At 49.0% G+C, this 23713-nt stretch overlaps 14 protein-coding genes across 14 annotated transcripts; 8 read left to right on the top strand and 6 right to left on the bottom strand.

Moving 5' to 3' along the window:
- Positions 1-660: 660 nt before the first annotated feature.
- Positions 661-2634, bottom strand: Bathy13g01990 (MATE efflux family protein; the record flags this gene model as incomplete). The annotated part of the gene is made up of 1 exon (XM_007509602.1): positions 661-2634. The coding sequence occupies one exon, from the start codon at positions 2632-2634 to the stop codon at positions 661-663; it is 1974 nt and encodes a 657-aa protein (XP_007509664.1).
- A 550-nt stretch (positions 2635-3184) lies between these two features.
- Bathy13g01980 (predicted protein) lies at positions 3185-4771 on the top strand (the record flags this gene model as incomplete). Its single annotated transcript, XM_007509418.1, has 1 exon — positions 3185-4771. The coding sequence occupies one exon, from the start codon at positions 3185-3187 to the stop codon at positions 4769-4771; it is 1587 nt and encodes a 528-aa protein (XP_007509480.1).
- Positions 4772-5014: 243 nt separating this feature from the next.
- Bathy13g01970 (30S ribosomal protein S9) lies at positions 5015-5866 on the top strand (the record flags this gene model as incomplete). Its single annotated transcript, XM_007509333.1, has 1 exon — positions 5015-5866. One exon carries the CDS (start codon positions 5015-5017, stop codon positions 5864-5866), a length of 852 nt encoding a protein of 283 aa, XP_007509395.1.
- Positions 5867-6045: 179 nt separating this feature from the next.
- On the bottom strand, positions 6046-6438 carry Bathy13g01960 (unknown protein; the record flags this gene model as incomplete). The annotated part of the gene is made up of 1 exon (XM_007509395.1): positions 6046-6438. The coding sequence occupies one exon, from the start codon at positions 6436-6438 to the stop codon at positions 6046-6048; it is 393 nt and encodes a 130-aa protein (XP_007509457.1).
- A 99-nt stretch (positions 6439-6537) lies between these two features.
- Bathy13g01950 (unknown protein) lies at positions 6538-7125 on the top strand (the record flags this gene model as incomplete). The annotated part of the gene is made up of 1 exon (XM_007509568.1): positions 6538-7125. One exon carries the CDS (start codon positions 6538-6540, stop codon positions 7123-7125), a length of 588 nt encoding a protein of 195 aa, XP_007509630.1.
- A 162-nt stretch (positions 7126-7287) lies between these two features.
- Bathy13g01940 (predicted protein) lies at positions 7288-10179 on the bottom strand (the record flags this gene model as incomplete). The annotated part of the gene is made up of 1 exon (XM_007509425.1): positions 7288-10179. One exon carries the CDS (start codon positions 10177-10179, stop codon positions 7288-7290), a length of 2892 nt encoding a protein of 963 aa, XP_007509487.1.
- A 279-nt stretch (positions 10180-10458) lies between these two features.
- Positions 10459-13821, bottom strand: Bathy13g01930 (unknown protein; the record flags this gene model as incomplete). Its single annotated transcript, XM_007509444.1, has 1 exon — positions 10459-13821. The coding sequence occupies one exon, from the start codon at positions 13819-13821 to the stop codon at positions 10459-10461; it is 3363 nt and encodes a 1120-aa protein (XP_007509506.1).
- A 171-nt stretch (positions 13822-13992) lies between these two features.
- Positions 13993-14214, top strand: Bathy13g01920 (unknown protein; the record flags this gene model as incomplete). Its single annotated transcript, XM_007509402.1, has 1 exon — positions 13993-14214. One exon carries the CDS (start codon positions 13993-13995, stop codon positions 14212-14214), a length of 222 nt encoding a protein of 73 aa, XP_007509464.1.
- A 726-nt stretch (positions 14215-14940) lies between these two features.
- Bathy13g01910 (predicted protein) lies at positions 14941-16866 on the top strand (the record flags this gene model as incomplete). The annotated part of the gene is made up of 1 exon (XM_007509421.1): positions 14941-16866. The coding sequence occupies one exon, from the start codon at positions 14941-14943 to the stop codon at positions 16864-16866; it is 1926 nt and encodes a 641-aa protein (XP_007509483.1).
- Positions 16867-17190: 324 nt separating this feature from the next.
- Bathy13g01900 (predicted protein) lies at positions 17191-17427 on the bottom strand (the record flags this gene model as incomplete). The annotated part of the gene is made up of 1 exon (XM_007509523.1): positions 17191-17427. One exon carries the CDS (start codon positions 17425-17427, stop codon positions 17191-17193), a length of 237 nt encoding a protein of 78 aa, XP_007509585.1.
- Positions 17428-18257: 830 nt separating this feature from the next.
- Bathy13g01890 (U4/U6.U5 tri-snRNP-associated protein 2) lies at positions 18258-19736 on the top strand (the record flags this gene model as incomplete). The annotated part of the gene is made up of 1 exon (XM_007509597.1): positions 18258-19736. The coding sequence occupies one exon, from the start codon at positions 18258-18260 to the stop codon at positions 19734-19736; it is 1479 nt and encodes a 492-aa protein (XP_007509659.1).
- A 163-nt stretch (positions 19737-19899) lies between these two features.
- Positions 19900-21330, top strand: Bathy13g01880 (predicted protein; the record flags this gene model as incomplete). The annotated part of the gene is made up of 1 exon (XM_007509448.1): positions 19900-21330. One exon carries the CDS (start codon positions 19900-19902, stop codon positions 21328-21330), a length of 1431 nt encoding a protein of 476 aa, XP_007509510.1.
- A 121-nt stretch (positions 21331-21451) lies between these two features.
- Positions 21452-22018, top strand: Bathy13g01870 (unknown protein; the record flags this gene model as incomplete). The annotated part of the gene is made up of 1 exon (XM_007509420.1): positions 21452-22018. The coding sequence occupies one exon, from the start codon at positions 21452-21454 to the stop codon at positions 22016-22018; it is 567 nt and encodes a 188-aa protein (XP_007509482.1).
- Positions 22019-22157: 139 nt separating this feature from the next.
- Positions 22158-23687, bottom strand: Bathy13g01860 (predicted protein; the record flags this gene model as incomplete). The annotated part of the gene is made up of 1 exon (XM_007509427.1): positions 22158-23687. One exon carries the CDS (start codon positions 23685-23687, stop codon positions 22158-22160), a length of 1530 nt encoding a protein of 509 aa, XP_007509489.1.
- Positions 23688-23713: the final 26 nt, after the last annotated feature.

Raw genomic sequence — 23713 nt, 5'->3', positions numbered from 1 at the left:
CTCCCGTTCTTCGCGCCAAACGAAGGCTCTTCCGCGAGACAGAAACACCGACGACGACGTTCTCTCTCTACTCTCTCTCTCGCGTTCGTTTCGATCGCGGAGAAGAGACAACGAGGCGTGTGTTTGTCCTCGAAGATTTCCGCGCGCGTGTGTTCAAATTCGCGACCGATGGGAAAATTCAACCCCCAAAAGCTTTGCGCTCTGTCTCTGTCCTGTGCTTCTCTCGAGACAGAAAGACGCACGAAAAACGTCGCCCGCGAGTACTCGCGCTCTCTCGACGGTCTCGCAATGCCCGCGTATCTCTCCCGGTCGCGTATTCGCGAGTGTAAAGAGAGAGAGAAACGATCCAAAATTTGTCCGGAAATTGCTTCTTTTTTTCCCTCGTGTCCCTTATTTCTCCAATTAAGTGCTCACAATTTTCACAGAGGGGCTGGCGAGAGCGAAACGACGACGCGCTGCGAGATCCTTCTTTTCGAACCCAACACACACCGGGAGAAGACGACGACGACGACGAAGACGAAGAAGAAAGAAGAGAACTTTATGAGCGCGTTTTACTTTCGTTCCGTTTAAAAATGTGTTGTTTGCTGTGTGTGATGACTTCTAATAAAATATAACACAATCTTAATCTTCTAACGATGATGAGAATTAATGTGATGACTTCTATGTTGTTGGTGTTGGTGTCGCTCGAACGTCCACCTCTGCGGAATCATCCTCGTCGTCGGGGTCGGCGGCGTCGCCAACACCGCAGTCTTTTCCGTTTCCGTTGAGTAAAAAAATGTCCGGCCCGTTTTTATCGACCATCGTTCGGTTGGCGTGTTGCATCAACCGAAATATTTGGTTCGTGAGGACGGCGAACCATATGCCTCGTAAACCCAAGGAGAAGTGACCAACGCCTCGTAAAACGACGGCGAGGGCGAGGAAGTTGAGCAAGTGCGCGCGGAGTAAATATCGCGCGTCGCCTGCGCCAATGAGGATGCCTTCGCTGACAAAGACCACCGCCGAGACGCACTGGGAGACGAGCATGTAAACAGAGACCGATCGGACCAAGGATTGGACGTAAAAGTCCGTGGTGAACGCTCCAGAGGCAAACGCGGAGACCAAGAAGGCGACGATGGAGATGAAGACGCCGACGGCGAAGGAAAGAAGGAGGAGTTTTTTGGCGATGGTTTTCGCTTTCTCCGCGTCGCGTTCAAAGTCTCTGGCGATGAAGGAGGTCGAGGCCACGAAGAGCGGGTCCACGAAGTAGGTGAGCGACCAAAAGACGTTCAAGGCTATTTGGTGCGCGGCCATGACGGCATTCCCTAGGTGCAGAGCGGTCGTGGTCATCATCGTGTACACGCCCATGCGGCAGATTGAGGAAAAGAAGAGCGCCGAGCTGACTTTGGTGATGCGTTGGATTTCCGTCGCAGTCGGCGGAGACTTCCACTCGGGACTTCCTATTTTCGGTAACATCTTTTGCCCAAAGAGTTGCGAGGAGAACAGAACTGCGGAAGCGCACTGCGCGAACAACGTCGCGAACGCGGCACCTCGTAAGCCGTACGAAGGAACGAGCAAGAAATCGCCGAAGACGTTGAGCACCGCGGCGAAAGCGAAGATTCTCAACGGCGTTTTGCTGTCTAATTTCCCAATAAACGCGCCTTGCGCGCAATAGGAGGCCAACACGAACGGCGTCGCGAAAGCACGTATTCGCAAATACGGCGCCGCCGTCGCGAGCAAACTTTCCGGCGTTCCAACTAGACGTAAAATATCGCTCGCGAAACAATTCAACGCGATCAAAGAGACCATGCCAAACGCGACGGAGAAAAACAGCGATATCGACACGCTCCTCCTAATTTTATACTCTGCGATTTCGCACCCTTCGTTGAATTTCACGTAGTGTCTCGCGACCATCCCAGTCGTCGTGATGGAAAGAAACGAAAACAGTTGAAAAATGACTTGGAATATAGCCGCATTCGGTCCGAGCGCGGTTAACTCGTTCACGCCGATTCTCCCGACAAACATCGTGTCGATCAAAGACATCAGCGGATCCGCTAACAACGCGCCCAGCGCGGGAACCGCCAACGTGAATATCTCTTTCGTCTCCTCGCCGTCCAGTATCATCTTCATGGAAAAGTTCGTAAACGCAGACGACGACGACGACGAAGTTGAAGACGAGGTCGTCGAAGCGCTCTCGCCCGACTGTCGTCGTCTTCGTCGTCGTCGTCTCTGCTTTTCTTTGTCTTCTTCTTCTTCGTCGTCCTCGTCCACCGACGAAAAATCTTCCGGCCGAAACCCGCCTCGCGAGGACCGGTCGTAATAGCTCGTCATCGTCCGCTCGGTCATCTCCGCCGCTTTCTTTCTCTTACTCTTTTTTCCTCCTAAAACTCCTCCTAAAACTCCTCCTCGATGTGATGATACAAAAACGCCGCGCTTCTCCCCTCGCGTTTGGTGCAGTTTCATCATCACTTTTTGTTGCTTTCTCTTCTTCTCGTCGTCATCATCATCGTTAAATACACGCAAAAACAGCATCTTCCCAAACGTCGTCGTCGCTTTGTTCAAAGAGCGACGACGATTCCGACCACACTCTCTTTTCCTCGAGGGCGAGCTCTTTCGTCGTTGGTGTTGCCACGATGGAAGCACCGATATCGTCACCATCGGAATCCTTTTCACGTCTTCCCTCTACGACGAACACATACACACGACGCAGGAAGGAGGAGGAATAAATACGCAGGAGAAAGCTCTCGTCTCTCTCCTCAAAAGATGACGATCGACAAACGCTGCGTTTGCGCGTCAACCTTTAAAGAGTAATAAAGTATGCTATGCGCGTTAAACAGAACAGAGAGTAATAAAGTATGCACAAAACGTGCGAGTTGGTTTGACGCTTTTTTTCTTCTCTCGCGTTTCCCAAACGACGCCAAAAAGAGCAAAAGAGAGGAGAGTACGACAGAGAGACTGAGGAGTAAGAACGAAGCACTCACAGAGTATATATTTTAGGGTTTCGTAGTAAGAATATATGCACTTAGGAGTAAGCACTTACAGACTCAGGGTTCTCGTTACATAAACCCTAAATTTTGCAAAACTCTCTCTGAAAAGTCTTGCGTTTTTGCTTCGACGAGCGTAGATTTGGACGCATCAGAATCAAAGACTTTAAGCGCAGGAGTGCGAGAGAAATTTAGAGAAAGAGAAGGAAGAAGAAGGAAAGACGATGTTTTCGACGCCTCCTCTCGTTTTTTTCTTCAAGCGAGAAACACCAGCAGCGGTGGTAGCGACGACGAGAAATGATTTTATCCTTTGGAGCGTCTGCGTCGTTTCCATCGCATCGCTGATCGTGTTCCTTCTCTTGGTCGTTTTGGACGTTCTGACGCGTAAAGTTTTCAAATCGAAGAAAACGCCACCTTTAATCGAGTGGAACGGCGGTTTAAAAATCCCTCTCGTCGGCGGGATGCTGGAGTTTCTCAAAGGCCCGATGAAACTGATGGCGAAAGCGTTCCCGAAATACGGGGAAGTGTTCACCGTGCCGGTGTTTCACGAGCGAATCACGTTTTTGATCGGACCGAAAGTCTCCGAGTTTTTCTTCAAAGCGAAGGATGTGGAGATGTCGCAGAAAGAAGTGTACGAGTTTAACGTGCCGACGTTCGGGAAAGGCGTCGTTTTTGACGTCGATCATCAGACGCGAGCGGAACAGTTTCGGTTTTTCGCGGATTCGTTGAAGAGCGAGCGGTTAAGAACGTACGTCGGGATGATGGTGAAAGAGGCGGATGCGTTTTTCGAGAAGTGGGGAGACGAAGGCGAGGTGGATTTGTTGGACTCTCTGAGCGAGCTGATCGTTTTGACAGCGAGTAGATGTTTGCTCGGGAGAGAAATTCGCGAGAATTTGTTTTCAGAGGTGACGGCGTTGGTGCACGATTTGGATAAAGGGATGGTGCCGTTGTCGGTGTTTTTCCCGTACGCGCCGATCGAAGCGCATAGGAAAAGAGATAAGGCGAGGAAAGATTTGGCGTTGATTTTTGACAAGGTGATTCAAGCGAGAAGAGAGAGCGGGAGTTTGGAGCCGGACGTGTTGCAGACGTTCATCGACGCCAGGTATAAAGACGGGTCGAAGTTGACCAACGACCAAGTTTTGGGGATGTTGATCGCGGTGTTGTTCGCCGGGCAACACACGAGTTCCATCACGAGCACGTGGACTGGATTACTCGCGATTGCGAATAAAGAACGCGTGATGCCGTATCTCGAGCAAGAGCAGCAAAAAATCATGAAAAAACACGGCACGAAGATTGATTTCGACGTGTTGGCGGAAATGGACGAGTTACACTTTGCGGTGAAGGAAGCGTTGCGAATGCACCCGCCTTTGATCATGCTTTTGAGAAAAGCGCAGGTGAACTTTGACGTGGAAACTTCGGACGGTAAGAAATACACCGTCCCGAAGGGCCACATCTGCGCCACCTCTCCGGCGTTTGCCCATCGCATGGACTCCGTCTTCAAAAACCCAAACACCTACGACCCGCAACGCTTCAAATCGGACGAAAACAAGTTCGCCTCGTACATCGGCTTCGGCGCCGGTCGACACGGATGCATGGGCGAAACCTTCGCCTTCATGCAAATCAAAACCATCTGGTCCGTGTTGATTCGAAACTTTGAGTTTGATTTAATCGGCGACTTACCCGAACCCGATTACGAAGGCATGGTCGTCGGCCCGAAACATCCGTGCAAAATTCGATACAAGAGGAGAGACAGGAAGAAAAACGGCTTGATGAAATCGCCGTCCACGATGAGTAAATCGTTTAAAGCGTGAAACTTTGAAATAAATAATTATTTAAGTACCTCTTAGTACTCGTTCGTCCCCCCGCATGCGTATCCCGCCCAACATTCAAAAGACCTCTCTACTTTCGATGCGTCATTATAAATAACATCAACACCAATACTACTAATGTTTCGACAAAACGCGAAACGCATCGCGCGATCGCTCCTCGCTTCCACCAGTAAAGGGAGCAACGCTGTTCCTCCTTTCTCGAATCCACCGACGATGATTCAAGCGATGCATACCACACATCGAGCGCGTCGTTTTGCATCCAAATCGAGCAAAAAACGCCCGCATTCAGAGTCTGAAATCCTCGCGATGATCTGCTCACAAATCGCCATCCCAGTTCCCTCGGACATCCCAGACGGCACGAACAACATCGACGACATACCGGAAGGCGTTTTATACGGCGAGTTTAACGACCCAACGGCCGAGAGGCACTTGGAGACGCAAACGAAAGAGGAAAAAGAAATCATCGAAGAGTTGAGGGCATTGGTTTTAGAGAGGGAAGAACCGAGAGCGGAGGATCGGTTACCGCCGCTGGAACATTTTTACCAAGACGCGAAGAGTTTAGAGAAGGAGAAACGGCAAGAGAGAGAAAAGATAAAGCAAATGGAGCAAACTATGAACAGAGTGAAGAAAATCGATCGATTCGGCGGGAGCGTCGGGACCGGGAAGAGGAAGACGGCGGTGGCGCAAGTTAGGATTGTTCCGGCGAAAGGTAGTAAAGCAGGAGACGAGGAGGAGACAGAGGAGGAGGAGGAAGTGTTCGGGGAAATCGTCATCAATGGGAAACCTCTGGACGAGTATTTCCAAGACGTCAGTTTGCGGCAGCACGTCTTAGCGCCGTTTGCGGCGACGAACACTTTAGGATTGTTCGACGTGCGCGTCCTCGTCCACGGCGGCGGCTTGAGCGGTCAAAGTCAAGCCGCTCGTTTAGGCGTGGCGAGGAGTTTACAAAATTACGACCCGGCCTTTCGCGCGCAGTTGAAACCGCTTGGATTTTTGACCCGAGACTCGAGAATTGTGGAGCGGAAAAAACCCGGTTTGAAGAAAGCGAGAAAGGCGTTTCAGTGGGTGAAGCGATAAAAGAGAGAAACTTTCGGCGCGTCGAGAATGCACGTCTTGGCAACGTCACAATCATCGCGGCACGCGTTATTAGCGAATGAATCGGCTACTCCTAAAACAAACTACTACGATCACTACTGCTATTATTATCGTACATTCTACTCTCAACCAAAGCTTCTCTTTCTCTTTAAACTCTGCTTTCACTTCTTATCAGACGTCGTCGTCATCATCGCCCTCTGTTTCTCCTTCTCCTCCAAAAGCAGCCTCTCCAGCCTCTGAATCTCTCCGTCCTCTTCCTCTTCCTCTTCCTCTTCCTCTCCCTCCTCTCTCGTCATCTCTCGCAGCTTGTTTACGTTTTCCAATAACTTCTCCTTCACTCGTTCCATCTCCTTAAATTCCAACTCCGTGCTTTCGTATAAAGAACTCAACCGTTTCAAGCGAAGATCGAGCGCGTCGCGAGATTTCGCGGTGTGTTTTGAAAGCTCCTCCGGGGTGAGCGAGGAGAGGCGGAGGAATGCGGCTTCGTCGTCCTCGAAGTCGTCCTCGTTCATTGCTTTGTTCAAAGCGTCTTGAACTCTGGGGAAATTCGTCATTTTCCATCCGGGCAAAAGAACGCGTAAAAAACAACAAAGATGATGTCATCCAGAACTCGCCTCGCGAAAACGACGACGCAGACGACGCTCCTCTCTCGAATGATCTCCTCTTTTACTCGCGAAGGCGGCGAAACCACGTCTTCTTCTTTACCTTCGTCTTCTTTGCATCATCAGATTCGTTCGTACCGTCAAGGCCCGAACGCAACCTCGAAAACCACTCGCGGCGGGTACCGCCCGCCGATGCTCTCGAAGGACGAACACCCGTACGACGACAGAGTGGAAGAGCTCGAGGACGTGAAGAAAAACGACCCGGACAGGAAGTTCCTCTTACTCCACCGAAAAGAGAAATGGGACCGGGAAGTGAAAGCGAAAGAAAGTTCGAGCAAATGTGGTGGAAGGTCTTTCCAACCGCAAAGGAACAAAAATAAGTACAAACGAGCGATGCAGAAACAAATGTTCATCATGGAAAACAACGGCGAGAGGAAACGAAATTCGATGAGGAAATACTTGGCAGAACGGCCGAAAGTGGAAGAGCACTGGCGGAGGATGAAGAGGTTCGCGAAAGATCCGGGTTTGTTGACGTTGGTGCAGTGCGAGTCGTGTAAGAAGACGTACCCGAAGTACGAGGAGGAATGTAAGAAGTGCTCGGAGAAGAACGAGGAGGATAACGCGATGAGTGGTTTGTGATGATAGCGGGGTTTAGCGTGTAACGTAGTTTAATGATAATAATATTGAGAGCGTCTCGTGCGTGTATAATTTTACAACAGTTTACTTTGATAATAAACAGCCAGCGCAAAGCGCTGGCGATGCGCCTTTTGCGTTTATCTTTTCTCTTCTCCAAAACGTGATTTACTTTTTCTTCGTCGAGGAGGCTAATCCGGCGACTTCCCACTTTTCCGGTTTCCAATTGGAATCTAACTTTTCCGGCGCATCTATCGAGTGCGTGTTTTTTCCCGCACCCAAAGCTTGTCGAACGCCTTCGATGTTGTTCAAGGCGTAAAACGCGGAAGCCGCCACCGACTCGGAAACTTTCGAGAGTCCCGGCTGCTTCTCCTTGTGCTCCGGCCCGAGCTCCGCGGCGTCTAAGAACCGGTCCGTCGCCGCTTCCCAACTTAATCGGTACGCGTCTTCCGCCGAGAGCGGTTTCGGTTCCGTGTCGAACGCTTTCTTCATGCACTGCGAAAACTCCTCCTGATTGCCGTACGTCAAACAGTTTGGAAAGGAGGAGAAGAATTCGTTGCTCGGGTGCTTCGCGCAGACGACGAATTTACCCATGGCTAACGCTTCCGCCGTGGTGGTTGCCACCACGTCGGACAAAGAAGGATTGACGAAAATTTTATAATCGTGGACGGTTGGATTCGCGTGGTCCAAGCGTCCTTTGAAATTCAAAGGTAACTTTTTATCCATCGCGGTTCGCTCGACCGATTCCAAGTCTTCGCCGTTGCCGTACACGTCCATGGAGATGGGGCAGGTTTGGCCGTATTCCGCGTTCGCGTTGTGTTTTTCGACGCAATCGAGGAGTTCGTGGTAGCCTTTACCCCAAACAACTTTGCCGAGGAAGTACGCGCCTTTGGTAAAAACCGATCGTTCGTTCTCGTTCGTTTCGTTGTTCTTGTTGTTGATATCCTTCTTCTTTTTCCGTTTCGCCGCGGACAAAGAGGACGAGGACGAGGAGGCTTTCGTTGTCGACGTGATCGATGCAAACTGTGGTTCACTGTTGGTTAAACCAACGTTATCGAGAAGCTCGTCGTCTTCGCGCATCAACTGCACTCTCTTTGCCGCCGCCTTCGACGCGCCAACGTCTAAAAACACCGGACTCACCCCGTGCACGTTCATCGTGCAACTCCTAGGAAACTCTTGCACGGCGTCCGAAAGTTTGATGACTTTGTGACAGTGCACTCTCGAAACGACTGAATTTACGAACCCTAACGCCTTTTCTTTTACTTTTCCGTGATTTTCCAAACGAACGTAATCCAAATAGTTCGTGTGAATAATCCCGACGACGTGTTCAAACGTATCGCTCCATCGCGGACCGGTGTGGAACCAGTTCAAATGTTCCGGTTCCTCCAAAACGGCGACGTCGTTGGAGTTTTTAATGTGAGAGGAAACGTCTCCTACCGGGATAATGCTCATCTTATCCGTCGCGTATCTTCCCGGGTAAAAGTTCAACTTTAAGTTTGGAACGTCAAATCCGCATCGTTCTTTTACCCAGTTTCGAACGAACGTTTCTTGTTGCTCCGGCGACTCAAAGACGTTGTTCGGATGCAACGTTTTCTGCTCGTCGACGGGGATGAACGGAACAACGAGGGTGACTTCGTGTAATCCGCGCCGGGCTAAATACGCCGCGCGTAAGAGCGGGTTAACCGCAGTTCCCGTCATCCAAGGCAGCGTCGCGGTGGTGACGATGGCGACTTTTCTCCCGGGTTCTTTGATCGATCGCGGCGCGTGCGGAGATGTCGTTTGCGTAGAGACGTCTTGTTTTTTACCACCAGAACTACCGCCAACGATAGAAAACTGTTCTCTTTCACCTTCTTTTGTTTTCAATGGCGTCGTTATTGTCGTCGCGACCATTTCGTTGTTCGTTTCCCCTTTCGTTTCGGTGCCGCTGCTGCTCGGGTTCGTAAATTTGGATTTCAACGTATCCAACGCCTCCGAGGACGCTTTGCGTAACAATCTTCTGGTGGTTTGTAACGTCACCTTCCCGAACTTTTCGCGCAATTCGACGTCGTCAAATTCCCCCGTCGTTTCTTGTAAATCACCTCCTCCTCCGTCGTTATCTGTTTCGTTATCGGAAAGCGAACGCAACGACTCTTGCGAACTCCTTCGCGAGCTCAATCCCGAAAAGGTGAACTTTTTATTTTTACTACTATTGTTACTACTGCTGTTATGGGGCGTCGAGGCGCCTCCCGATGATGATTTCGGTTTACTACTGCTCACCGCTTTAAACACGTCCCATCCTTCTGGCGGCCTTTGCAAATTCTTCGTGATGTTCTCCGTGATATCCTTCACTTTCGGCATGACGTTCTTCTCGATAATCGCGCTCAAATCTTGCGACGACGAAAACGGCGAGCTCCTCCCGCTTAAACTCTGAATATTCGCATCTTCCTCGCCGCCGCCATTCTTGGAATCACTTCTTTTCAACCTTCCACTCGAAGCAGACGATGGCGACGACGGCCACATCGTCTTATTCGCGTCCGTGTTCAAATCGTCCGCCTTTGACGCGCTCCTTCGCAACCCGCCGGTCACCGCGCTCGCGTCCGCGGTATTCCCAACATTCGACGACGCCGCTCGTTGCTTAAACTTTTCCATGAACTGCGAATCTCCAACTTTCAACAACCCTTCGTTGATTGGTTTCTGTACCGTCCTCTTCGCCAACTCTCGAATGGATTCCATCGATATCGCTCGGTCGAGAGCGGCGTTTTCAAAACTCGAACTGAACGCCGTTTGCAATCCACCCCAAACGGGGGAAGTGTGTTGATTCCTCTCGTAATTAGAAGAAGACGAACTTTTTGTCGCGTTGTTGTTGCTCTCGTTCCCGACGACGATAAACTTCGCCTTGGCGTCTTGAATGGTCCGTTCCCACGCGTTCCGAAACTCGTGGAGCCTGACGGAGCCTTTGGAGAAATGCAACGCTTCGTTCGTCCAATTCCGATTATTCGAAGAGGAACCAGAACCAGAACCAGCGGCGCCACTTCCACTTCCTTTGTCCTCGCGCGGGTGGTTATTATTGTTCCCGCTCATCGAAGCGTTTATGTGTGAGAGTTTTCTTACTGTTCGCGCATGATGTTTCAAAGGCAATTGATTACGTCAATTGAGAATATCCAACGAAAGAGTGGAGTGAAATGTCTATCCTTTTTGGAGCAAAAAAGCAAAAAAGATACGAAAAGGAGAGGTGCAAATTTGCGCTGTATTTAAGTTGCGTTGCGCACGCGCCGCGCGTAGTATGTATTCTAAAAACTCTTTCTCTATCTATCTATCTATCTCGAGCTGATGCGATTCGTTCAGAATACGCACGCATTCTCAAACGAGGGTGGACTTTAACCACTCGACGACGCGTTTTAAGCTCTCGGAACTGCTCGCGGACATGGCGTCCAGCGTATCGTGAAAAGCGTGGAACCTTTCCAACGTATCCACCATCGCTTGGACGCCGTTTTTTGTACCACCAACGCTTTCGCCGTTTGCGCCGCCGACGCGAGTGTTTCCGTTTCTCTTTCTTTTCCCTCCTCCTTTTGGTAAGGCTTGGTCGGCGGTTCGACGCAACGCCTCTCGGTCGTTTTCGACCAGGAAGGCGAGGAGGAGCGAGGAGTACGCTTGAGTGATGAGGTCTTCGCCGTAGGACGGGTCGACGGCGGCGTTCGCGGTGGCGTCGTCGTCGTCGTCGAGCATTTCCACGGTGACTTCGTCGTCTTCGTCGTCGCCGTCGTCGTCTTGGTTTTGATCATCATCATCTCCATCATCCTCGTCGTCGTCGTCTTCTACCCGGTGCATCTTGGCGCCGCCGGCGTGCGTGAAAATGCGCGCGAGGACAGTTGGAAACGGGACGAGCGGCGATGCCGATTTCTCGTCGTCGTCGTCCAAAACCTTCTTTCCGTTGTTACTCGTCTTCTTCTTCTTCTTCTTCTTCTTAAAGTCTTCGGCTTTTCCGGTACCGAACGGCGAGCAATCGAGTTGGAGTTGTAACAGTTCTTGCTTCACTCGAGGGTTCGCCTCCGTGATGTTCACCAACAAACACATGCACGCGTGAAGCAACTCTGTCGCGGCTTCTTTATACGCGTCTGGAACGGTACCTTCCATGTTGTCCTTTTTAGGAACGAATCCGGCAAATTCACCGTATAAAGCGCACCCGCGCATGGCTGAAAAGTACGCGACTGCGGCGATGATGCCGTGTAATCCGTCTCGCGAAGCCGCCGCTTTTGCTCCGACCGTGTTTTCGTTCGTCGAGTTTGTCAGTGCGAACACGCACGCTTTTAACGTAGCCAAGGATAGTCGCGCGTCGATATTTGGGTTTAAATACTCGGAGGTTTGAATGCCGTGTAAAGCCTTTGCTCGTGGACGCATCGATCGACTGGTTAAAAGCGTCAGCGCGGGGAGCGTTTCGATCAAACACCTCGCTAAAGACCAGTTGTTCTTTTTGCTGTTGTTGTTGATGTTGTTATCGTTGTGGTTGTTTTTTATACCTTTTTCTCCTCCTCCTCTTCCTCTTGGTTTCGGAGACATGTCCACGTCTCCGTCTTTGGGAGACTTTGCGAGCCAAGAATCCAAGGCTGCTCCGGGAGATTTCGCCATTTGACCGAAAACCGGCGACGCGCCAACCGTCGCCGGAGAACCAATCTGAAGGAAACTATTGTTGTTCGTGTTGTTGTCGTCGTCGTTATCTTCGAATCTGTTACTTCCTGGGATAGGTCTCGGCGGCGTCGAAATTGCTGCTGTTGTTGTTGTTGGATTCGTCGCAGTAGCGGTGACCATTTTTCTACCATCGTCAACATCAACCTCTTCTTCTTCTTCTTCTTCTTCTATCGCGAGCAAAGAAACATCAGCGAGTTTCAGCACAGAAAAAGAAGAAGTGGACGAGGAGGCGTTGTTGATCGTTGGAGAAGGCTCTCCGAACGCGTCGTCTTCAACATCTTTACTTTTATCTTCATCGCTGATGAAAGAAGAAGAAGAAGAGAAAGATTCCCAAACCGGTAAATTTGAAGACGCTAGCGTCGTCACCGTCTCTGGGCTCGTATACGTCGCCGCCTCGATGACTCGAGCGCATCGAAACAATCTCGCGCACGCTTTTCTCGCCTTTACTTTCATCTCTTCTCCTTCTTCTTTATCTTCACCTTTTTTACTCTTTATTTTGCTCGAATGCAAGCTTTGAACCAAGTCTTTGCAACTTTCGTTGGCGAGTTTCGCGACAGAAGTTATGAACCCGGATCTAGAAAGGCGCGTCCGTAACGCGCGAGATGTCGTGTCGTTGTTGGTGGTGGTCGTTGGTGGTTGTTTACCACCTTCTCTTCGTTCTTTTTCTTCTTCCTCTTCGCTTCCCCATTGCAACGCCCTGAACGCTAATAATAAAGCTATGTTTTTTGTGCACGCGCTCTTTTCGCTTGGGAGAAATTTTAAAGCGCTCAACGACGTTTCCACTGCTTTCTCGACATCACCATCGATATCGTTGGTGTCGTCTTCTATTACTACCATTATTTCTTCTTTCTTTTCTTCTTCTTCTTCTGTAAAAAAGTTTGCCTCGTCTACGCACGCGGCGACGCCCAACGCGATATCCATCGAGTCCAACACTCTCGAAAACGTTTTGATTTCCAAAGAAAAGAGATACGCCAAAGCGATGGCGGCTAATCGTAACTTGGCGTCCGTGGCGGATTTTCCGGCTATTTTCAAAGCCGCCGTAAACATGGACGTCGCAAAGTGCGGTCGTTCTCGCGAAAGCCTTCGTCTGTATTGCGTGTTTGAGGCGATATTTTTCAAAAGCCATAACGTCGACGCTAACGTTCTGTGCTCTTCCTCTTGAAAGTTGTTTTTTATTATGTTGTTGATTCCGTTACCGCCGCCGTACTTTTCCAACACCTGCAAATGCGTTTGTGGGTCGCTCGATTGCACCGCTTTGGTAATAATAATTTGCTTCACCGGCGAGGGCGTTTTCTGCCTCTTGAATTGAATCGGTTTCTCTGGAGTGAGTTTAATCTCCGTCGCTAACGCATCGTCGAATAAGACTTCATTTTTATCTTCTTCTTTATTTACTTCTTTTACTTCTTCTTCTTTAACTTCTTCTTCTTTAACTTCTTCTTGGTCCATCGCGAACGATACTCGGCGGTTTTTGTTGTTGACGAGTTTCGTCGTCGGTTCTTTTATGGAGTCTTCTTCTTCTTTTACTTCTTTTACTTCTTTTACTTCTTCTTCTTTACTCTTCTTATTAATGTTACTCTTTTGTATCATCAGCGCTTTCCCGAACAGCGCGACTCTATTCGCCACGAAATACTTCTCCGCTTGCGCATCCACGTCTTCTTCTTCTTCATCATCATCATCCTCGACCAAAATTTCCTCGTCCACTTTTCCGAACAACTCTTTCGCGTTTTCGAACGAATACGGATCATTTTTATCACTGCTTTTCTTATTATCGGTAGTATCGTTCTTCTTCCTTTTCGTTGATGTTGTCGTTGTCGTTTTTGACGGTGTCTTTGAATGCTTCTTCTTATTATTATTCTTTAAAGATTCTTCGATGATGATGATTTCATCATCGTCGTCAACATCATTCTTCTCCTCCTTCTCTTCTTCGAGAACGACACCACCTTCAGAGGAAACAGGCGCAGCAGTCGCAGTCGCAGCAGCACTCGTTCGTCTCGGTTTCCGAGCGAACCTTTTGTTTTTGGTGTTGTTGTTATTCATTTAATAAACACAACTCTTTTGTGCTCCATTACAATGGAGAACAATTTTGGCGGGAAAAAATCTGCACTTTTCAGCACACGTTTGTTTGTTTGTTTGTGTATTCATATATGTGATACATTCAGACCGAAACGAAACGTTTTCACGTGACACGATACGAATAACATATAGAAAATGGTGAGAGGCAACGCGAAAGCGAAAGCTCAGGAAAAGAACGCGAAGAAACAGGCGGAGAAAACGAGCGCGAAATCTTCGCTCGGGAAATCGAACGAGTCTTTAGTTTTGAAGTGTCACGTGTGCATGGCGTTGATGAAGAACGCGAAGCAGATGAAGGAACATTTCGAGAGCAAACATCCGAAAGTGGCAATGCCTGCGGAGTGCATCGGAGGGGGGTGATTGTTGAGTGTATGTGATGCGGCGTATTTATTTACAATTACCTTTATTTCTACTCGTAGTAGATTTTATACGTCAAGCTTTTGTTTGTTGTCTTGTCTCTCTTTGTTGTTGTAATAAAACAAAAATCCATCCGCGTACAAATGATTACTCTGATTCGTATTCTGTTTCTGATTCTGTTTCTGATTCTGGCACGTGTAACTCCCCGTGTTCGCATCGCCAACCCGATGGTAATGGACATTTAGTGTCGAGGAGGTATTGTACACATTCGGTTTGGTTGTTCTCGTGTCTTGTCAAAAAGGAGCAAAAAAAAAAAGTTTTTCCGCCATGTATCATTACTCGCACGACGCGAACACGACACAAAAGCGCGCTCTCACGCGTTGACGCGTGCGATGCGCAAAAAAAAGAGACGACGTTTCGCCGCAGGGACTCGAACCCTGGTCGACCGGGGTCATTACTTTCACTTGAAAGCCGGACATGATAACCACCTACACCACAGCGAACCCATTCGGAAATGGTACGACGCGAGTTTCCTCGCGTGTGTTACGCTTTTTTCTCGGTATTAAGACTTATACAGTTTATTTGTTTAGGGTCTTTTTTCGTTTTTGAATTTTGAAAATTTTCGTTCGTTTTTCATCGCTTTGAAGAGTCGCGCAGTCGCGCTCGGTAGTGTCCGCATAAACGCGCAACTTTTAAGAAACGTAATAATAAAGACGATCCGTGATGACGATGAGTTCAAACGCTTTAGTATCTCCTCCTCCTGATGATGAAAAGAATGAAAAAGATTCAACGAAACTATGGAACGACATCGTCTCCGCCTTTCGGGAGGATGGATTTCCCAATCTTTCAAACGTGAACGGCGCGATACGAGAAGAACTCCTTTCTCTCTACCGACGACTCGCTTCTTCTGATAAGGAGGACGATGATACTTCAACAAATCCGTCGAAATTTGTCATCGCGTGGGAAGCGTTCGCGTCGAACAACGCGAACATCAAAGACGACGTGAAATCGATACCGAACGCGGAGAACATCGAAAGCTTTCGAGAGTATATTTTGAAGGATGTGATTTTGGTGCAAAAGGATGAGATTACGCGCGCAGGCGTCGTCGGTTCGAAATCAAAGAATCAAAAGAAGAAAAAGCTGAGCAAATTCGAAAAGCAGGCGCAAAAGAAAGCGAGATTGATGACGATGGGGGAACACTTGGAGATGCACGACGAAGACGTCGACGGGAAGATGGAAGTAAAAGAAGTTTCGGCGGCGGAAGAAGAACCTCTTCTTAAGACGCCGTTCAAGGAGACGACGGAGAACAACAACAGTATGAACTTACCGTCGGCGTTTTCTGTGGAAATGAAAACGCCCGGGTCGTATCGCAAAGCGAAAAAGAAAACATCATCGTCTGAATTGGTGAAGACGATATTCGAAGGTTCTTCTTTTAAGTCATCGTCGTCGTCAAACGCAGAAAAAGAGATTACTTTGAAAATTCAAACTTCTTCTTCTTCTCCTCATTCAACATTATTCATGAGAGACCGCATCGAAGATAAAGTGGCTTTATTGAAGAACAAGTTTAAAGAATTAAAAGAAGAAGAAGAGCAAGAAGAAGAAGAAGAACAAAAAGGACAAATAATAGGTCGCGTATGCTGCGACTCCTCGGACAGGCAAGAATTACAACTCGAATCCTCGGACGGTTCGCGCGTGAAGTTGGAGTTACGCTCCGTCGAAAACGAGTACTCTTTGTTTCCTGGACAGATTGTCAAGTGCGTCGGCGCGAATCCAACCGGGTACTGCTTCGTCGCGAAGGAGATTGATTGCTATTATTTCAAACAAATAAAACAAGAACAACACCAACAAATTCAAAAAACTGAAATGTTACTCTTCTCTGGTCCGTTCACTGCCAACGACGACTTGATGTACGAACCTTTAGACGACGTCTTGCACGAAGCGTCGTCAAAAAATCCATCCATCGTTCTTCTCATGGGTCCGTTTGTCTCCGACGAGAATATCAATCACGCGTTGACGAGCAACATCACGTATAAGCAAGCGTTTGAGCAGATCGTGATGAAGAAGGTTGAAGCGTTTGCAAAGCAATACCCGAACAAACACGTCGTTTTAGTGCCAAGCGTCAAGGACGCCTTTCATAGATACTGCGCGTTTCCGCAACCGCCGTTTTTTGAAACGTCGAAATGCAAGAACGTTCACTTTGTAGCGAACCCGTCGGCGTTTGAAGTCAACGGTATTCGCGTGGCGGTGTCCACGTGCGACATTTTGAAGCACTTGTCCGGTTTCGAACGCGGCGGGAAAGGTAAAACGAGTACTGAACAACAACAAACCGATCGCATGACGCGTTTGTGTTCGCACATGGTTGGTCAAATGTCCATGTACCCGTTATTTCCGCCGCACCCAGATGCAAAGTTTGAATCGCACGACGCGACGGTACCGCTGAGAGTGGGCATGGACGAACGCGTTCCGGATTTAATCGTTTTGACTTCGGATTTAGCCGCCGGCGGATGGAAAAACGCGTTGAGCGGAAACAAGACGATGTTTGTCAACCCGGGGAAAGTTTGCCGAGGCGTGAACGCCGGAACGTTCTGTAAAATAAGTTCTTCTTCCGGTGAAAACTTCGCGGAATCCGCGCGATTAGAGTTGCACAAGTTATAATACTAATAATACTAAATTTAAAATTATCTTCAGCGTTTTCGTGAGGCTCCTTTCGACAGTAGCCCCAAGAGAAACTTCTCTCTCGGTACCCGACATTATAATATTACAACAAACGTAAAAATATACTGACACATCTTTTCTCAAGCGAGGCTTTTCGATCGATTTAAAACAACAAATCTTGTCGAAACTCATCGCCGCGACGCATCGGTAATCTCTCTTTTCTTTCTTTCTTTCTTTTTAAAAACACACGGGTGGGTGGGGACAACAAAACATGGATGAATGATACAATCTGATGAATAGACTTTTATATAATCATCGATGAAATTATTGACGTCCAGCCGCCGCGAAGCCTCTTTGCGCGGAGGAGCCCGAAACTTGTTTCGATTCCACCCAAGACTTCTCCTTGACGGAGTGCGCCGCGACGTTGGTTTGTTTCTTTTCCGCCTCCAAGGCTGCCATCGACATCATGCCGACGCCAGAGCCAATCGCGACGCCGGTACCGGTCAACGCGCAGAGGGAAAGGATAGAGAGCGATGCATACATCGCGGTTGAAGAGCTCATTTTTGCTGAAGGTTTTCTTTCTGTTTTAGTATTATTTGTTTGAAAGAAGAGAGGAGAGAGACGAGTGAGTCAGCGGCAAATTCGTAATCTAAAAAACAAAAGTCAAAGAAGACGCGTTTATGCGACCGATCCTTCGTCCATAAAGCGTTCAATTCATGCTAAACAAACATCCAATCGTCCGTTTCCGAGTCGATTAGTAAAAGTTTATAACTACATCATCTGATCTGGACACTCTTCTTCTCTTCTTATATAAAATTTCTATCATCGTCTCTCTGCCGCAAATTTTTTTCTCGGAAAACGAAGAAAAAAAAATCCGAAACGCCGCTGCTCAAACAACATCAACGCGAACGTGCCATCGCGAACGCGAGCACGACTTCGCGCGGTAGAGGAAAGCGCGTCCGCGATGCCAGACGAAAAAGAAAAAGAAACGCACTCTATGTGGGTGTAGGTGAATGATATTCAAATGTGTGCGTTAAAGTGATGATAAATTCAGCGGTTGGTTGCCTCTCGTGTCCGAGGAAAAATTGCACAGCATACGACAGAGTAAGTATCTTATTTTCGTCGAAAATTAGGGTTAAGGCTTGTTAGCTCAGCTGGTAGAGCATTGGATTCCAATCCAAAATCATCCAAATGATGAAAATGAATGTTAAACCATCCAACGGCCGGGAGTTCGATCCTCTCACGGGTCATCACTACTGTTTTTTTTTGTTCTTCGCGGCCGGGGGCTTCGCGTGTTGTTCATTTTTTGTGTTCACGTGTGTGTTTTTGATCTATTTTTTTTACTTTTTTGTGTAAGGGAAAAATCGACACAAAATTTCTCTCTAAAAATCATGCCTCCGAAACGGAAACGAGGAGCCACCGTTAAAGCGGCTTCCTCCAAGGCGAAGAGTATCAAAGCGAGTGGTGGTGATGAGGATGGTGACGAGGATAACGCCGCTGATGACGATACTACTCATGCCGGGGTGGGTGGTCCGAAGAAGAAGAAGATGAAGATGAAGAACGACGAGCAAAATCAGCAGCCGACACCAACAACGAAGGAGGATGAAACGACGACCAAAACCGAACACACGTGTACTCCTCCTCCACCACCAAAAACGTGCCCGTACTTATCCTTCGTCAACCGCCCGCTGTTGGACTTTGATTTCGAAAAAAGATGTTCGGTCTCGTTCGCGAAAGAAAACTGTTACTGTTGCTTAACCTGCGGGCATTTTTTCGCCGGGAGAGGCCCAAAGACGCCGGCGTATACGCACGCGTTGGAACGAGAAAACCACTTCGTGTTCATGCACTTGGAAAATGGCAGAGCGTTTTGTCTTCCAGATAACTACGAGATTTTCGATGCGAGTTTAGAGGACGTGAGGAAAGTGTTGTTTCCTCGATTTACGAGCGAAGAGATTAAGCGGTTGGAGAAGGAGGCGATATGGTCGAAAGCGTTGGACGGGACGGAGTATTTAGTCGGCGTGGTTGGGTTGAATCGAGTGGAGAACGCGAAAGGCGTGAATTCAATCGTGCAAAGTCTCGCGAGGGTGGAAAAGTTAAGGGCGCATTTTTTATCCGCGTCTTTGATTAGGAGCGACGGAAACAACAACAACAAAAATGAAAACGACACGTTGCAATCGTTGTGTCAGAGGATATGGAACAAACATAACTTTCGCGGCCACACCAGTCCAGATTCGTTCGTGAGGAAGCTCAGGAAACAAATCAAACTCGCACACCCGGAGAAATTAGAGACGGACATCGACAATTTATTCAACGATCCGTTTGCAACTTTGCGACATTTTTTAACGTTCGTCGTGCCGAAAAAGTACGTCGACGAGCTCTTTCGAGGCGAGCTGTTGATGCTGAACCAAAAGAACAAGACGCAGCCGTTCGTGTTCGTGCCGTTAAAGCTCCCAGACGCGCCTTTATTCCGCGACGTGATGGAGAAAAACGCCATCCCGCAAGTCGCGCTCGCGGAGCTCTTGAAACCGTTCGCGTTGAAAACCGCCCCGGAGTATTTAATCTTAGCCTTCGTCAACCGGTTCAGCAAAAATCAATTCACGAAAGAGGTGAGCAAGAACCCAACCATAGTCACGTTCCCGGTGAAAAACCTGAAAATCCAAGCGTCGTCGGCGGCCGGTAGTAATAGCAATAGTAATCCTTTTTCTTACGACTTGCTCGCCAACGTCGACTCCGCCGGCAAAGCGACCGTGAAACACGTCGACGGGAACTGGTACGAAACCAACGATTTGTTCGTCAACGAAGTCCTCGCGCAACAAGTCACGCTCGGGGAAACGTACGTGCAGATTTATAAAAGAGTAGCATCACCATAGTTTACTATTATCATCAACAAATACGTAGGTATGAAACAATGTATACGAATACGCATACGCTCCACATTTCTTGGGAAAAGATACGCTCCAATTCGCCACTCATTCTTCACTCGCACAATCCCAGCTTAGAGGAGGAGGAGGAGGAGGAGGAGGAGAGACCAAAATGCGAACGACGACGACGACAACAATAACGACGACTGCTTTGTCTCGTCCTCGTCTCCTTTTTTATCCTCGTCCATCCTTCGCTTCTTCATCTTCTAAAGCGTCGTCGATATCCAAAGCGTCGTCGTCGTCAAAATCATCAACAACAGAAAGTGAATCGTATCTCCGATTACACGAAACCGACACCGGCGATTGGGAGCTTCAATCCTCGCAAGTGACGTACGTGAACGAACAAAAAACGTGCGAGATCGATTTGATCGCCACTGTGCACGTGGGGGAGAAGGAATATTACAAGAATTTAGAGCGAGATTTGGTCTCGCAAAACGAGGAAAATCCAGTCTTGTTCGAACTGTTGACGGACGAACGGAACGTGGAGAGGATGATTCGGAGCAGGACGGAAAACACCACCACGAGCAGCAGCTCGTTAACCTTACCTCGATTGAAAGTGTCGTTATCTCCGACGGACGAAGCAAGACGGTTGGCGGCGTCGCACGGATTAATCGCGCAGCTCGACGCCATTGATTTTAAGAAACCAAACTGGTACCTCGCGGATTGTTCGAGCAACGAGTTGGAGAAGATGAAAGCGGATATGAGTTTAGAGGAGGCGGATACGGAAGCGTTTCGAGTGCCGGCGTTAATAGAGGCGTTTTTGGTGACTATCATCGGAAGGGCGAGGACGTTACCGAGAGCCGGGCAGTTCGCGAGATCTTTGGTGTGGTTGGTGCCGTGTCCGGAAGCGCACTTGCTTTTGTTGGATTGGATTTGGGGCGGCGGAAGACCAGCACCGGTGTTAGGCGCGATGGTGGATGCGATATCAGCCGGAGATATCGTCGGCGCGAGGAAATTAGCGTTCGCGCAGATGATTGTCAGCGCGCAAGGGAAGAACGTGTACGGATCCGGTTCCGGCGCCAAGGCGACGATCGAAAAGAGAAACGAAATCGCCACAAATAGATTGAGAGAGGCGTTGCGACAGCTATACGATTCAGACGACGACAACAACAACAACACGAAACCTACGACAACACGAACGAAAGAAAAGCTCTCCGTCCTCTACGGCGGCTCTCACCTTCCCGGCCTCGCCAAAAATCTCGAAACGCTCTTCAGCGCTGAAAAAAACGACGACGAAAACGAAAACATCGAAAACGCTTCTTTCGGCGGCACCTTCTCCAAATCATCCACCATCTGGCGCACCGTCTGGCGCATCCCCAAAAAACCGGAAAACGCGTTCGCGCGTTTCGGATTCCTCCCTTTGCTCTTACTCGTCGACGGTTTCGATTGGGCGCAAACCTTGGACGCGCTCGCGGAAGCGTCTCGACGAGAGAAACTCGTCGAGATTTTTTTATACGTCTTGCGCCACGTCGCCGCGTATTACGCCTTAGGCAAGTGGGTGTTAGAGTGGAACAGAGATTTGTTCGAAGAGAGCGCGCTGTAGCAGAGTAGAGAGAAAGAAGCGTGTTGTAAAGAAGAGATGGTAGTACTCGTACTAGCGCAGATATTCGTCATCACGAAAAGCTTACACCTCACATTTTTCTTCAATTAAACGACGCTTTGAAATGCCTAAAAAACAACGATACCACTCCGGAGTCGGCGGAGGCGGAGGATACCACGCCTCCGGAGGAGGTAAAGGAGGACGACGACAAAAAGAGGAGGCTCCTTCCACCTTTCGAAACCAAAAGCTCACCCCTGTACAAACGATCAAGCAGACGAAAACGACGCTGAAGCGATTAAAAAAAGACGGAACCTTCGATTCCATTCGCTCGCGCTTAGTCAACGCGATACTCCAAAACGAAACCTTGAAAACGTACGCGTCGTTCGCAGTCACCGCGTCGACGCAGATGATGCGTTTACGAAACATGAATACTACTACGAATGAGAAAGTAAACGCGCAGACGAAGATGGCGATAAAACGAGAATTGGAGTTGGATCTGTCCAGGGAAGTCTCCAACGCGTGCTGGAACGAACTCGCGGAGAAGGACGGAGAGATAGCGAGAGCGGTGCAAAAAGAGATTTTTAGGGAGAGGAAGATGCGGTACGATTTGAAAGAGGAGAAGATTTTGAAGAGGAATAAGATGAAGAAGATAAAGAAGGTGGGAAGGAGACTCGCGAGGGGAGGACGGTAACGCTTCCGCTGTCGTCGTCCCCGTCGCGGAGATGATGAATAGAGAGAGAGGCGGTGTAGTTTTATTAAAGTTGTAGTATGCAGAGCGTTAAATGAAATAGTTGTTAAACACGCCGCGCGACATTTCTTCTAAATTAAATCTATTCGACGAGAAACGCGTTCATGACCGCGATGGCGTCGCCGAGTGCCCACGCGGCTTCGACCGGTTGGCCTTTGTAATCGATTTTATCCACCAAATAGAGCGGTTCTTTGTCTTTTAACCCGTAGCCTTTGGTGAGCAACGCGTAGATGTACGCGAGATCTAAGCACAAGTATTCGAAATGGTCCTCCTCGGCGTCCGGGTATTCTTTTAAGATGGAATCGACGTGCGTTTGGCAGACTCTCTTCCCCGCGTTTTTGTAATCGCTCGGGGTGATTTTCACCGCTTTCGTTTCCGAGTTTGGCCAGTGCACGGCTTTGGCGGCTTGCGCTCTTTCGTAAAAGTAACTCATGCCGTATAAAGGCGTGGTGCGTTTCGTCGTCCACGCGCCGGCGAAGGAGCACGGTTCGACCTCGCACTCCATGGAATCCTTCTCCATGGCCATCAACGCCGCGTCTACGCACTGCTCAAAATCGCCACCGTTATCCCGCCCAATCGCGCTATACCCTTCCCCCGGTTCTAATCCGTAACACTTCTCAGTGCATCCCCCTCGAAAGCCTTTCGCGGCGCACGGATGCGACTGCCATCCTTCCTCGCCGGCGTCTAAATTTTGCGTCAAAATCTTCGCTCTCGCCGCCATGATGCCAAAACCTTTGAACGATTTCGTGTACACGTCGTATCCTTCCAACGGCAACACGTACCCTTCCGGCGCTCGGTTGACTTCATCTCTATTTCCAATCGCGTACATGATTTGCGTGGACCCGCCCCCTAAATCCGCCACCGCCACCGTCTTCGTCGCCTTTACGCTTCCGCTCAACTTCCTCAACAAATAATTCACCGCGATCCACCCGTACGCGCCTTCGTACATCCCGTCCAAAATAGACACGTACTCGTCATCTAACCGAAACCCGTACTCCCCAACTTTCACTTTCGACGCCTCTAAGAGCGCGCTCGCCGCTTCCGGCCCTTCCGGCAACAACCGCAGACCCGCCGTCGCTCTAAGCGTCAACGGCGTGCTCGACCTCAACTTTTCCGGCACGTGCTTCATCGCCGTTTCCATCAACGGTTCCAACGTATTCGCCGCTTCCAAAGGATCCGACGCGTACGCCTTCAACCCGGGTTTAATCGCGTGAAAAATCTCGTCTTTCAATACTCGAGCGCCCGACGCCCTTTTGAACCGAAACACGTGCACTCGACTCCCAGTCGACCCTGCGTCGATGATGACCGCGTACGTTTGCGCGTTCGAGTTCGCGGATTCCATCACGAACGAAAATAAACCAAAAAACGCGACCAAAATTGCCACGGAGAGGAGTTTTACTTGGAAAGGAGACATTAAAGACGGGATGGTTTTGGTCAGGAAATGCATCAACATTTCCGGGAAAGACTGGTTCTTTTCCTCCCCGAATGGATTTTTCTTATTCTTCATCTTCATCGCATCAGACGACGACGAGGTAAACGACGAGGAGGAGATGGGAACGCCCAATTCAATGGCGTTGTGTCTGTTCTCCTCGCCCTCGTTCGTGGTGGACATTTTTTCGATGGTTTAAATGCGCTTTA

Source organism: Bathycoccus prasinos (assembly GCF_002220235.1).
Source record: "Bathycoccus prasinos genomic : Chromosome_13".
NCBI classification, from domain to species: domain Eukaryota; kingdom Viridiplantae; phylum Chlorophyta; class Mamiellophyceae; order Mamiellales; family Bathycoccaceae; genus Bathycoccus; species Bathycoccus prasinos.
Note: the sequence above shows the minus strand (reverse complement) of the source record. Positions and strands in the feature narration are given on the sequence as shown.